Consider the following 15,073-nt stretch of genomic DNA (forward strand, 5'->3'; position numbering starts at 1 on the left):
TCAAATTTCTTATTTAGACAAAATTTCTGTCATTTTAAAAATCAACAATGTTATCAAATTCTGGGCATTATATTTTACATTTTGTCATTAAGGATAATTTCCTGGTGGTCTAGTGCTCAGGACTCAGTGCTTTCACTGCTGTAGCCTGGGATTGATCCCTCAACTGGGAACTGAGATCCCACATCATGCTGTGGCCAAAAAACAAACAAACAAACATTAAGGTATTAATTTAATCAAATTCTTTAAACATTTTTTTTCTTTTCACTGCTGCACCTGTGGCATATGGAAGTTCCCAGGACAGGGGTAGAATGTGAGCTACAGCTGCCTGCCCACACCACAGCCACAGCAACGCCAGATCCGAGCCACATCTGCAACCTACCCTGCAGCTTGGGGCAACATCAGATCCTTAACCCACTGAACAAACCCAGGGATCAAACCCACATCCTCACAGACACAATGTTGAGTTCTTAACCCACTGAGCCACACTGAAAACTCCCTAATTTTTTTTTTTAACAATCTTTCCTAATGAAAACTATTGCTACATTGTTTTGTTTTATATTTTATAACTGTGACTAAGGTCTAGGAATTTTCCTCTATTATCATAGAATACTCCTATTTTGTGGTTAATATTTGCAGTTTAATTACTGCTTTGTTTGTTTGTTTGTTTTTAGGGCTGCACATGCAAACTCCCAGGCTAGGGGTCTAATGGGAGCTACAGCTGTCAGCCTATGCCACAGCCACAGCAACACCAGATCTGAGGCACATCTGCAACCTACACTACAGCTCATGGCAATGTCATATACTTAACCCACTGAGCGAGGCCGGGGATCGAACCTGCAACCTCATGGTTCCTAGTCGGATTTGCTTTCGTTAAGCGACGACAGGAACTCCATTTTACTGCTTTGTTCGCAATTAATAATGCCAACTCTATTCTCTAATTTTTGCATTTACCAAACATATCTTTGCCCAATTTCATATTCGTGTTCTTTTTTTTAAACGTGGATTTTAAAACTCTCCTTGTAACAATTTTGCTTTGTATATGCACACAAATAGAAGGCTAGAAATCCACACTCAAGTTCCAATAGCCCATAGATATGAGTATTTATTTATTTATTTTTGTCTTTTTAGGGCCACACCCGTGGCATATGGAAGTTCCTAGGCTAGGGGTAGAACAGGAGCTACAGCTGCCAGCCTGCGCCACAGCCACAGCAACACTGCATCCGAGCCGCGTCTTTGACCTACACCACAGCTCACTGCAATGCCAGATCCTTAACCCACTGAGCGAGGGCAGGTATCGAACCCGAAACCTCCTAGTCAGATTTGTTTCTGCTGCGCCACGACAGGAACTCCAGATGTGAGTATTTAGATGACTACCACACATACCCCACACCAAGTATTCCTTAACCCTGTTCTCAGGTCAGCATATCTAAGTGCTACCTCTGGTTTCATGTTTTAGGAACACAGAAATTTTTACCTAGATTAAAACAGAACTGAGGTTCTGGTCTTCCTCCATCATTACTTTCTTACTATAAACTGTCAAATCAAACCTTGCCTTTGGAAGAAGAAAGAGTGAAGGATCCAAAAGGCTTAAGAATTTTACCAAAGGAAGACAGTATAGGAGCTAAGTGTTCAGAACAGAACTATCATTAAATGTCTGTGCGCCAGTTTCACTGTCGTCACAATTTTTCTTCAGGTCAATTCTGAGCACAGAGCAAGGGACCAGATATATTTTGTCTGTGCTGTGAGCATGAGATGTACTTGAGGCAGCGGGAAGCAGCAAGATTGAGAACTAAACTAGTTCCCTTTAGACCGAGATATCTGTGTCCAGAGAGGATAAAACAAAGAAGATTTAATAAGTATGACTTTAATGAGGCGCTTTGGGGAATCCACCCTAGGGACACCCAGACGTGGCAACTATTGCTACCCTGATCCCCATGAAAGCCCCAGTCTCCAGAGAAGGGAGGTCTACACATTTCCTCCAAATCATTCAAGACAGACCCAGAAAGGCACAGTGTCTGAATCTCAGTGTTCTCCTCCAGTGAGAAAAGCTTCCTCAAGCCTCGGTGCTAGCTGTGACCTTCCCATCATCCAAGGTCACGCAAGGAGCCAGTGGAGATGGGGGTTCCATGACAGCATCTCCCAGCAGAGAGCAGCCAGGTAAGAAGAGCTGGGAAAGCAGGTGAGGGCATGGTTGCCTCCAACAACGGACAGATTCACACGGACACAAACACATACTAAATCCTGCTGCATCTCACCCAGTTCAAAGGGCAAACATCTCTTGGTTTGACATAGCCAAGCCCCTCCCCTTTCCGGACGTGCTGCCCACTGCAGGACAGAGCAAGCATGTCTCCAAGCTGGAGACAGAAGAGGAAGCAGTGGGAAAGGAAGGGGCTGACGAAGGGTGGTGGTGCCAGGATCAGTGACTGCAGGCTCCTAGAAATCCTGGCCAGAAGCCCAGAGCCCAGAGCCACCCTCCCTGGCCCCCAAAAGAGCCTCATTCTTTTGTGTCAGACATTCAAGACCCTCCTATTCTTCCCTTAATCGCCACACCTTTTTGCCAGGTGCTTCGCTGTGTTCATTCACTGTGGTCTGGGACCACTTAACAGAGGTGTCCCACAGGGAGGCTGCTCAGATGGCACACGGAGCCCCAGCGAGGGGAGTCAGCATGGGGTGGGGTCCAGGCACTAAGCACCCTCAGGGCAAAGGTCCAGGAACACAAGCAGTCAATGCTGCAGGTATGTCAGATGTCTCAGAGACGGTCACGTACTAAAGAGACGCACAAGAGATCCATGCTTGAAGCCAGGTATCCGCACGTTCATCTCATAAAATAAACACGATTCCAAGGGGACTGGAAGAGCAGTCTCCCCCTGTAAGGAAGCAGCATGGGAAGCGGCATCAACACTTAGAGGTGGGTGGTGACTAGCCAATCAGAGTAATGGGAATGACGTGCATGACAGAGGTCGCTGGTTTCCTTGGGACTCTCAACCCTGGGGGTTTACCCATGAAGTTACATCATTTTTTCCTGTAACTGACCCTCCCAGTCTGTTCGTTCTCCTGATACAGACTCTCTGACGAGGGGCTGTGGGATACTCTGAGCTTTGGTCCTCCACAGTTGGCCTTAGCAGCAATGCACAGACATCTAAAGAGATATCCCACTTGTCATGCTGTTTCAGCTTTTCCTCATTTCCACTCCAGGGAACCACCTCTCTTTAGAACCGGAATAATCACATCTGCCTGGACAGCTGCTCTCGTGTTGGTCTTGATGACAAACCTCCCTCATCGTCAGCTTCTACATTAAGCGTCTCCTTCTGGAGCATCTTCTAGCTTCTGTCGACTAGCACTCTACCTACCTTTGTTCTTGGAAATGGTCCTGGGGTGGGGGGGGGGGACGATGTCAAATCTCAGCACTTTCCCCTGAATTTTACTAAGTTAAATCTCCCAGTGACTGACGCACAAATACCTGCCTTCATCTTATGAAAATGCTACAACCAACCTCCTAGACATACCCCCTGCCCCACCCACTCAGGCCACTTCACAGAGCAGGTGCCTGCCTCTCTCTCGTCCCTTTTCCTCAGCCCTTTAGTCTCACCAGGGATGCTCCTCCTCTCCTTTACTACCAGGTACCATACATTATTCCAGGAGCATCGTGTTCACATGGCTTTACCTGACTGACCTCCCCCCCGCCGGCCCCCCACTGCCTGCCTAGACTGATTTCTTAGTCCTGGGGTTATCTGCTGGGTGTACCACCTGAATTTGTTCCTTAGCCTTCACGAGATCCCTGTGTCCAACAGCAGAACATAATCCCGATGTTTTGCCTGACTGTCTTTCTTTTTCTGACCGGCAGAAAGCAAAAAAATGCTTCACAGGGAAACCTGAACAGCACGCTCAGGTCAGCCCTCCCAATAGCGGTCACCTATGGTGAGAGGACAACTACACAGTGGACACGAGGTCATTACAATGTTGAGGACGAACCGCCAAGAAGGTCTTGCAAAACCCACAGGGTTTACACATTCTGGGAAAATATAAATGCCCAAGAAAATTCACAGGTACGTTAATTCAGCACTTAACACAGAGCCTGCCACTTGGTTAATACGTTGTAAATTAATAACTACCAGCGAGTCAAAAAAGAGTGTACAGACAAAAGCATTTTATCTGGTTTGGATATCTAACTTTGACTGGTCTGTGACTTGGAAACATCACTGATTTATCCTGAGCCCGAGGTCCTTCATCTGCAAAGTGAAATACAACAAACACCTCAAATTACTGGACCAAGTTAAATACCATACACAAAAGTACCTACAAATGCGACCCAGCAAACGAGACTAGAATAAACAAAACTATAGCCTCTGGTCATCAAACTCTGTTGAAATTAACATGGCCTTTTCTCTACAAAGACTCCATAAGATGTTTCAGTTGCAGGTAATTCTCAACCAAATGAGAATAAACCGTACCAGGATATGAAATGGGCTCCCCTGTTTGCATATGATCCTACTACCGTGCGATGACATTTTCTCTCTCTCCCCTGCAGACATGGGCAGAGACAACCAGACCAGGGTCACAGAATTCCTTCTCCTGGGACTCTCTGGGCAGTCAGAGCAGGAGGAGGTGCTCTCCGGGCTCTTCCTGTGCATGTACCTGATCACCATCATCGGCAACCTTCTCATCGTCCTGGCCATTGGCTGTGACAGGCATCTCCACACGCCCATGTACTTCTTCCTGGCCAACCTCTCCTGTGTGGACATCTGCGTTTCATCAGTCACGATCCCCAAGATGGTGGTGAATCACATCCTGGGAAGCCAGTCCATCTCTTATGCAGAATGCATGACCCAGATCTACTTCTTCATCACTTTCACCAACATGGACGGGTTCCTCCTGAGTGTGATGGCCTATGACCGTTACAATGCCATCTGCTGCCCACTCCACTACACCATGATCATGAGGCCCAAGCTCTGTGTCCTGCTGGTGGCTGCCTCTTGGGTCGTGACCAACCTGCATGCTCTCCTACACACTCTTCTCATGGGGACGCTCACGTTTTGTTCCAATAACGCTGTCCATCACTTTTTCTGTGATCCCTATACAGTTCTAAAGCTGTCTTGCTCTAATACTTTCATCAATGACCTGATGGTCCTCACTGAGGGTGGACTGATATTTATGACACCATTCACGTGCATCATTGTTTCATATGCCTTCATCTTCTCTAATGTGTTGAAGTTGCCATCTGCTCACGGAGTAAGGAAAGCCCTGTCCACGTGTGGATCCCACCTCACTGTGGTCTCCCTCTTCTATGGGGCAATCCTGGGGGTCTATATGCGCCCTTCATCCTCCTACTCAGTACAAGACGTGGTGGCCACTGTCATCTTCACTGCGGTGACTCCCCTGGTCAATCCCTTCATCTACAGCCTGAGAAATCGTGACATGAAGAGAGCTTTAAGGAAACTAATATCAGATTCAATAGTTTAAAAATTTTAGAGCAGGGAGGACTCTTGGATAGCATACATTTTTTTTTCATTTTAAAAACAGAGACACTGAGTTCCTGTAGGTGTAAACGTACCCATGACTATTCCTCTAATTAAATGGTATGTGATTACAGTTGTGCTTTTCAACATGAAGCTGGTATGACAGATGCTCATAATTCATATAACCATTAAGTAGTCATCTACATAAAAGTGTGATACGAAAACATTCATTTAGCAGGCCGCAAAAACTCAGGAGAAGACATAATTCGATGGATTTCCTGTTGCGGCTCAGTGGTAACAAACCCAACTAGGATCCGTGGGGACTCGGGTTAGATCCCTGTCCTCACTCATTGGGTTAAGGATCCAGCATTGCCATGAACTGTGGTTGGGTCGCAGATTTGGCTTGGATCCAGAGGTGCTGTGGCTGTGGTGTAGGCCAGCATCTGCTGCTCTAACTTGACTCCTAGCCTGGAACTTCTATATACCTCAGTCGACGCCCTAAAAAGCAAAAATGAAAGAGTTATATTGGCTTTATTTATAAGCCTTCAAACTGGAAACAGCATGGCCTTCAACTGATGAATGAATTCACAAATGCTGGTGCATCAAAACCATTATATATTACTCAAAAATAAAAAGGGACGCACTCTCGATATACAAATATCATTGACTGACACAGGCTGGAGCCTGGGTAGGGCTAATTACAACAGGGCAAAAGGGAATTTTTTGGAGGTGATTGAACTGTTTGATACCTTGATTATCGTGGTGGTCACAATACTGCATGTATCTGTCAAAATTCACAGAACTGAACTGTAAGAAAGATAATTTTACTATAAAAAGTATAGCTCAATTTTTAAAAATTCAAGAGCAACTATGTTACTTCTTACTTTATAATTGCTGGGTTCTGTTTTTTCACTGTGTGATCAGAGAACGTGGTCCTTAAAGTCAGTAGTTCAGGGAATTTTTAAAGGGTTTTATTTTAACTAATAAGATGTTCAATATTATTCAATATTTCCTAGGTTTAAGAGAAATACATACATACATATGTGTGTGTGTATGTATATATATCTGCTATATATAAAATTATGTATATATTCTCTGTATAAAATACACATAAAGTACAAATGTGTGTATAATTTGATAATATATGTATATACACGCACATATATATATATATACATGTTTTATTTATTTATTTTTTTCCTCTGTGGCAGCTTTTATTTTTTTATTTTTATTTTTAAAGCACACTTTTTTCTTTTTTTCTAAATACTTAATGAATTTTATTACATTTATAGGTGTACAACAATCATCACAACCAATTTTTACAGCATTTCCATCCCAAACCCTCAGTGCATCCCCCACCCCCAACCTGTCTCGTTTAGAAACCATAAGTTTTTCCAAATCTGTGAGTCAGTTATCTGTTCTGCAAAGAAGTTCATTGTGTCCTTTTTAAGATTCCACCTGTAAGTGAGAGCATTTGATGTCGGTGTCTCATTGACTGACTGACTTCACTTAGCATGATAATTTCCAGGTCCATCCATGTTGCTAAAAATGCTGTTATTTCTTTCCTTTGAACGGCTGAGTAATATTCCATTGTGTATATGTACCACATCTTCTTGATCCACTCCTCTGTCAATGGACATCTAGGTTGTTTCCATGTCTTGGCTATTGCAGATAGTGCTGCAATGCACACGGGAGTACATGTGTCTTTGCAAGTCATGGTTTTCTCGGGATAGATGCCCAGGGGTGGGATTGCTGGATCAAATGGTAGTTCTATTTTTAGTTTTCTGAGGAATCTCCATACTGTTTTCCAAAGCGGTTGCACCAATATTCATTCCTACCAACAGTGTAATAGGGTTCCTTTTTCTCCACACCCTCTCCAGCATTTATTGATTGTAGACTTTTTGATGATGGCCATTCTAGCTGGTGTAAGGTGGTACCTCAGTGACTTTGATTTGCATTTCTCTAATAATGAGTAATGTTGAACATCTTTTCATACGTTTTATGGCCATCTGTATGTCTTCTTTGGAGAACTGTCTGTTTAGATCTTCTGCCCATTTTTTGATGGGGTTGTTTGTTTTTTTGGTATTGAGCTGTAGGAGGCGTTTATAAGTTTTGGAGATTAGTCCCTTGTCAGTCGATTCATTTGCAAAGATTTTCTCCCATTCTGTGGGTTGTCTTTTCATTTTGTTTAGGGTTTTTGCTTTGCTGTGCAGAAACTCTGAAGTTTAATTAAGTCCCATTTGTTTATTTTTGTTTTTATTGTCATTTACTCTTAAGCGGTGGATCTGATATATATACATGTTTTAGATCAGACTTTCATCTGGTAATTCAATCTCTGGTAATCACTATTTTTGCCTACTTGGTTGATTACATCTGAGTAAAGCATAAACAATATTCCAGCAAAAGCGTTATTTAGTGAAATTCTTTGCGTATTTCTAAGGGTTTTTATTTTTATTTCATTTTTTGCTTTTTAGGGCCACACCAGCGGCATACGGAAGTTCCCAGGCTGGAGTTCTATTAGAGCTACAGATGCTCGCCTATGCTACACCCACAGCAACGTGGGATCCCAGCCGAGTCTGCAACCTACATCGCAGCTCGCACCTGCTGAGCGAGGCCAGGGATCAAACCCACAACCTCATGGCTACGAGTCAGATTTGTTTCCGCTGCCCCACAACAGGAACTTGCTCTAAGGATTTTAAAATTTTTGTTTGGGTTTTTTTACACAGTTTCTCTATGGGTAAAATATTTATGTGTGTTATATATTTCATGATCACAAGTAACCTCCCTCTACCCTCCTGGCTTAGTCTGTTTCCTATTTTGGAAATCAAAGAAAAATGGAGTTGAATGTCCAATATTGTGCAAAAGGTATCTGCACAAGAATTGGTTTTTGCTCCTACTTTCAGATTCCAGATAGAAGAGGAGAGACAAACACTTCCTATGTCTGCCACTAATGAGAAGCTGTGGGGAATCCACCCTAGGGACACCCAGACGTGGCAACTATTGCTACCCTGATCCCCATGAAAGCCCCAGTCTCCAGAGAAGGGAGGTCTACACATTTCCTCCAAATCATTCAAGACAGACCCAGAAAGGCACAGTGTCTGAATCTCAGTGTTCTCCTCCAGTGAGAAAAGCTTCCTCAAGCCTCGGTGCTAGCTGTGACCTTCCCATCATCCAAGGTCACGCAAGGAGCCAGTGGAGATGGGGGTTCCATGACAGCATCTCCCAGCAGAGAGCAGCCAGGTAAGAAGAGCTGGGAAAGCAGGTGAGGGCATGGTTGCCTCCAACAACGGACAGATTCACACGGACACAAACACATACATTTACACTGGGAAAATTGGACACACTAAATCCTGCTGCATCTCACCCAGTTCAAAGGGCAAACATCTCTTGGTTTGACATAGCCAAGCCCCTCCCCTTTCCGGACGTGCTGCCCACTGCAGGACAGAGCAAGCATGTCTCCAAGCTGGAGACAGAAGAGGAAGCAGTGGGAAAGGAAGGGGCTGACGAAGGGTGGTGGTGCCAGGATCAGTGACTGCAGGCTCCTAGAAATCCTGGCCAGAAGCCCAGAGCCCAGAGCCACCCTCCCTGGCCCCCAAAAGAGCCTCATTCTTTTGTGTCAGACATTCAAGACCCTCCTATTCTTCCCTTAATCGCCACACCTTTTTGCCAGGTGCTTCGCTGTGTTCATTCACTGTGGTCTGGGACCACTTAACAGAGGTGTCCCACAGGGAGGCTGCTCAGATGGCACACGGAGCCCCAGCGAGGGGAGTCAGCATGGGGTGGGGTCCAGGCACTAAGCACCCTCAGGGCAAAGGTCCAGGAACACAAGCAGTCAATGCTGCAGGTATGTCAGATGTCTCAGAGACGGTCACGTACTAAAGAGACGCACAAGAGATCCATGCTTGAAGCCAGGTATCCGCACGTTCATCTCATAAAATAAACACGATTCCAAGGGGACTGGAAGAGCAGTCTCCCCCTGTAAGGAAGCAGCATGGGAAGCGGCATCAACACTTAGAGGTGGGTGGTGACTAGCCAATCAGAGTAATGGGAATGACGTGCATGACAGAGGTCGCTGGTTTCCTTGGGACTCTCAACCCTGGGGGTTTACCCATGAAGTTACATCATTTTTTCCTGTAACTGACCCTCCCAGTCTGTTCGTTCTCCTGATACAGACTCTCTGACGAGGGGCTGTGGGATACTCTGAGCTTTGGTCCTCCACAGTTGGCCTTAGCAGCAATGCACAGACATCTAAAGAGATATCCCACTTGTCATGCTGTTTCAGCTTTTCCTCATTTCCACTCCAGGGAACCACCTCTCTTTAGAACCGGAATAATCACATCTGCCTGGACAGCTGCTCTCGTGTTGGTCTTGATGACAAACCTCCCTCATCGTCAGCTTCTACATTAAGCGTCTCCTTCTGGAGCATCTTCTAGCTTCTGTCGACTAGCACTCTACCTACCTTTGTTCTTGGAAATGGTCCTGGGGTGGGGGGGGGGACGATGTCAAATCTCAGCACTTTCCCCTGAATTTTACTAAGTTAAATCTCCCAGTGACTGACGCACAAATACCTGCCTTCATCTTATGAAAATGCTACAACCAACCTCCTAGACATACCCCCTGCCCCACCCACTCAGGCCACTTCACAGAGCAGGTGCCTGCCTCTCTCTCGTCCCTTTTCCTCAGCCCTTTAGTCTCACCAGGGATGCTCCTCCTCTCCTTTACTACCAGGTACCATACATTATTCCAGGAGCATCGTGTTCACATGGCTTTACCTGACTGACCTCCCCCCGCCGGCCCCCCACTGCCTGCCTAGACTGATTTCTTAGTCCTGGGGTTATCTGCTGGGTGTACCACCTGAATTTGTTCCTTAGCCTTCACGAGATCCCTGTGTCCAACAGCAGAACATAATCCCGATGTTTTGCCTGACTGTCTTTCTTTTTCTGACCGGCAGAAAGCAAAAAAATGCTTCACAGGGAAACCTGAACAGCACGCTCAGGTCAGCCCTCCCAATAGCGGTCACCTATGGTGAGAGGACAACTACACAGTGGACACGAGGTCATTACAATGTTGAGGACGAACTGCCAAGAAGGTCTTGCAAAACCCACAGGGTTTACACATTCTGGGAAAATATAAATGCCCAAGAAAATTCACAGGTACGTTAATTCAGCACTTAACACAGAGCCTGCCACTTGGTTAATACGTTGTAAATTAATAACTACCAGCGAGTCAAAAAAGAGTGTACAGACAAAAGCATTTTATCTGGTTTGGATATCTAACTTTGACTGGTCTGTGACTTGGAAACATCACTGATTTATCCTGAGCCCGAGGTCCTTCATCTGCAAAGTGAAATACAACAAACACCTCAAATTACTGGACCAAGTTAAATACCATACACAAAAGTACCTACAAATGCGACCCAGCAAACGAGACTAGAATAAACAAAACTATAGCCTCTGGTCATCAAACTCTGTTGAAATTAACATGGCCTTTTCTCTACAAAGACTCCATAAGATGTTTCAGTTGCAGGTAATTCTCAACCAAATGAATAAACCGTACCAGGATATGAAATGGGCTCCCCTGTTTGCATATGATCCTACTACCGTGCGATGACATTTTCTCTCTCTCCCCTGCAGACATGGGCAGAGACAACCAGACCAGGGTCACAGAATTCCTTCTCCTGGGATTCTCTGGGCAGTCAGAGCAGGAGGAGGTGCTCTCCGGGCTCTTCCTGTGCATATACCTGATCACCATCATCGGCAACCTTCTCATCGTCCTGGCCATTGGCTGTGACAGGCATCTCCACACGCCCATGTACTTCTTCCTGGCCAACCTCTCCTGTGTGGACATCTGCGTTTCATCAGTCACGATCCCCAAGATGGTGGTGAATCACATCCTGGGAAGCCAGTCCATCTCTTATGCAGAATGCATGACCCAGATCTACTTCTTCATCACTTTCACCAACATGGACGGGTTCCTCCTGAGTGTGATGGCCTATGACCGTTACAATGCCATCTGCTGCCCACTCCACTACACCATGATCATGAGGCCCAAGCTCTGTGTCCTGCTGGTGGCTGCCTCTTGGGTCGTGATCAACCTGCATGCTCTCCTACACACTCTTCTCATGAGGACGCTCACGTTTTGTTCCAATAACGCTGTCCATCACTTTTTCTGTGATCCCTATACAGTTCTAAAGCTGTCTTGCTCTAATACTTTCATCAATGAACTGATGGTCCTCACTGAGGGTGGACTGATATTTATGACACCATTCACGTGCATCATTGTTTCATATGCCTTCATCTTCTCTAATGTGTTGAAGTTGCCATCTGCTCACGGAGTAAGGAAAGCCCTGTCCACGTGTGGATCCCACCTCACTGTGGTCTCCCTCTTCTATGGGGCAATCCTGGGGGTCTATATGCGCCCTTCATCCTCCTACTCAGTACAAGACGTGGTGGCCACTGTCATCTTCACTGTGGTGACTCCCCTGGTCAATCCCTTCATCTACAGCCTGAGAAATCGTGACATGAAGAGAGCTTTAAGGAAACTAATATCAGATTCAATAGTTTAAAAATTTTAGAGCAGGGAGGACTCTTGGATAGCATACATTTTTTTTCATTTTAAAAACAGAGACACTGAGTTCCTGTAGGTGTAAACGTACCCATGACTATTCCTCTAATTAAATGATATGTGATTACAGTTGTGTTATGAAATATGAAACTAATAGGTAGGTGCTCATAAGCCATAAAACCATTAAGTAGTTACCTATATAAAAGTGTGATTCTAAAACATTCATTTTACAGGCCACAAAAATTGAGGACAAGACAAAATTGGAGGGAGTTTCTGTGGTGCCTCATTGGTAATGAACCTGACCAGCATCCATGAGGACATGGATTCCATCCCTGGCCTCACTCAGTGGGTTAAGGATCCCGCACTGCTGTGAGCTGTGGTGTAGGTCGCAGATACTACTCGGATGTTGCTCTGCTGTGACTCTGGCGCTGTTCGGCAGCTACAGTTCCAATTCCGCCCTTAGCCTGGGAACATCCATATGCCATTGGTGTGGCCCTAAAACACCCACCCCCACACACACACTCACACACAAAGACATAATTGAATATATATAGTTTACTTCAGGGGCCCAGGTTGAATCAGCCTTTGCTGTGGTTTCCTGCACGGGAAGTACTCAGAGGACATGCACTGGTGATAAATTAAAGCTCAGCTTCATGTGGGGCTTCTAGTGCCCTCTTGCTCTAGAAGCAGAACAGGCTGGCAGCACCTTCCCCAAGGACAGCCAGGAAATCAGGACTGGGTCTGGGAATTCACCCTCCAGGGCCCAAGTTAGCAGAGACCAGGTCAGAGGCCCCTTTTCTGCAGCTGGAACTCCCCCAAAGGCACCCCCTCCATTTCCCCACAGGCAACTTCCATCCAGCACTAATTAACCCATGGGGACAGTTCTTTGTGAGCCAATTAAAACCACTTAGGGAGAAAGTTTGACTTCAGCTCAGTGAAAGTTGAAGCAGAAACTCATCCTTCTTCCTGACAGTTCCCCAGGCACTGCTCTCCCTGGAGGCAGCAGGGGTTGCTCTGTGGCAGGGCCACTGCAGGTATTTTCAAAGTACATGGGACCACTTCCTTCTAACTTGTCCTTCAAGCATCTGTTCCAAGGCCATGCCAGCCAGGGAGCCTTCTAGAAGAGCCCAGCGTTGACTCTCATGAGCGTCTCTTCTTGCCATTTCCTGGATAATGCAGCCTCGTAGAGATTCTGACTGTCCTGCCTGGAATATCTTGTCTCCCCAGGTGTGAGGGCAGAAAGCTAAACCTCATGTGGACTTTAATCTCTCACAGAGTCAACTGGCCTTTAGCAGACGACTTTGTTCTTAATATTGACCTTTCATCACCAGACTACTGAAAGTTGATGTCGTCTAATTGATGAACTATGACTCCTAATAAATATGGTTACCTAGACAAACTTTTCACATGTGAGACATACAGAGGTATTCAGTGTACTTCCACACCCATTTTCAAAACAGGCCGTCTTCTATCCATTCTAAACTTCAGACATATCATGCTGTGAATCAAAAACTACTGGTTCAGGCTCATCATAATTTCTAAATGTGAGATACAACTGATATTTAAGCACAAACCTGTCCCTATATTGTCACTCTTTTTGCCAGGAAGGATGAGAGGGGTATTTCTGCTACATGAAAATGGCTGCCAATGTCCCTTAAGAATTCAGACTTGATGATGCAGATCAAATCCCACAATACAAAGCATGACGACAACACAAACTCTCTATAGCACCTATAAGGAAATGCCTAGTGATCCAGTTCTTTCAAGAATTTGTATCATAAATAAATTGATCTGGACACTTCAAGTTTGTCATAATAAGCAAAATAAATAAATAAATAAATAAATAAACAAATAAACAAATAAGTCTTGAGGAATCATATCTAATACTATATTTTGGTCAAGAAATCATTCAAAGCCAAACAGCTTAAGTCAATGACTTATTACTACATTATTGTCGAGTAGAGGATCAAGAGGGAGGAGACAGGGGTGGTGTGTAATACTGGTGATGTTACGTTAAATATTTTATTTGGCTTTCTGTTCAAAGTTAGACTGAACAACTCTGTACCTAAAATCAAAGTCAGATTTTCATAGCCTACAGAACTTTGTCCAAATTTTTCATTCCAGATGTCAAAACTCCTTCACAGTTTAGACTGTCTGGGGCTAAGAAAATTTTGAGAAGTGAGAGCTTCCAGCAGATACTACAGAGGATGGGAAATGAGTAGACTTTTCCCAAGGGATTCCAGAGGACAGACCAGGAGGCGACAACAACCGTAAAACCAGATGACAAGGGGCAGCCCAGAGAGTAGGACCACTACTCTGCTCCTCTGCACAGCCCCTGCCTCATGTGAATGGGGACATGAATACCCTGACTGCACAGGGAGGCTCCGAGAGACCCCTGGGCATCTTGGTTCAGGGCTGAGTGCAGGGTCAGTGAGTATTAGCTCTTCTCCTTCTCCAGCTGACTGCTGCCCTTCAGCAACAGGAGTCCAAAGGCTCCAGTTCTGCTAACTTTTCTAGAGGAGGTAGAATTCCAGATTTTATATGAAATTGTTGATTTCTAAAATTGTCAGCAAAAAATAAAATAAAATTTTTAAAAAAGTCAGCAAATAAGAAATGTTCCATAAAATATTAAGGATCCAAACCAAGTATACCTGCAGGCTGCACCTGGCTCACAGGAGCCCGATGGCCCCCTCTAGTCTATAGCAGACACACATCCTGGGTCACATGGATCAAACACACAATTCCTCCTCCTTACTCATACAGTCCAGGAAATTCCCACTGGTACAGCACCCATGTTGACAATGATGACACCACCTCCTCTCCACTCTGCTCCCTTAGAAAAGCCTGTATTTCATGCTTGAAGTCACAATTTTGTTGTTTTAAATGCATTCATTAATCACAAAACACTTCTTATCCAACACAGGGTCTTCATTTTACACTGGTGACTTGGGTGTGCTGTATCTTTGTGAAAGTTCATTCTTTTATTTCACTGCTTTATTGAGCACTGACCATTGCTGGGTACTGTTCCAGGCACTAGGCACCTAGCAGTGAAT

General features: G+C 45.0%; 3 protein-coding genes across 3 annotated transcripts in view; 2 read left to right on the top strand and 1 right to left on the bottom strand.

The window, feature by feature from the left end:
• Positions 1 to 15,073, bottom strand: part of LOC106507314 — a 58,589-nt gene that overhangs the window by 27,084 nt on the left and 16,432 nt on the right. The gene's annotated exons all lie outside the window — the stretch shown is intronic.
• Positions 1,307 to 5,790, top strand: LOC106507312 (olfactory receptor 1361-like). The gene has a single exon (XM_021084349.1). It carries the CDS (start codon positions 4,483 to 4,485, stop codon positions 5,458 to 5,460), a length of 978 nt encoding a protein of 325 aa, XP_020940008.1. The 5' UTR covers positions 1,307 to 4,482; the 3' UTR covers positions 5,461 to 5,790.
• On the top strand, positions 10,800 to 12,370 carry LOC106507313 (olfactory receptor 1361-like). The gene has a single exon (XM_013987543.2). The coding sequence runs from the start codon at positions 11,044 to 11,046 to the stop codon at positions 12,019 to 12,021; it is 978 nt and encodes a 325-aa protein (XP_013842997.1). The 5' UTR covers positions 10,800 to 11,043; the 3' UTR covers positions 12,022 to 12,370.

The sequence above is a fragment of the Sus scrofa genome, chromosome 2 (assembly GCF_000003025.6).
Source record: "Sus scrofa isolate TJ Tabasco breed Duroc chromosome 2, Sscrofa11.1, whole genome shotgun sequence".
NCBI lineage: Eukaryota > Metazoa > Chordata > Mammalia > Artiodactyla > Suidae > Sus > Sus scrofa.

Bases quoted from the DNA above. Each gene is read 5' to 3' on its own strand.
- LOC106507312 (XM_021084349.1), top strand. From the start codon at position 4,483: ATGATCCTACTACCGTGCGATGACATTTTCTCTCTCTCCCCTGCAGAC.
- LOC106507313 (XM_013987543.2), top strand. From the start codon at position 11,044: ATGATCCTACTACCGTGCGATGACATTTTCTCTCTCTCCCCTGCAGAC.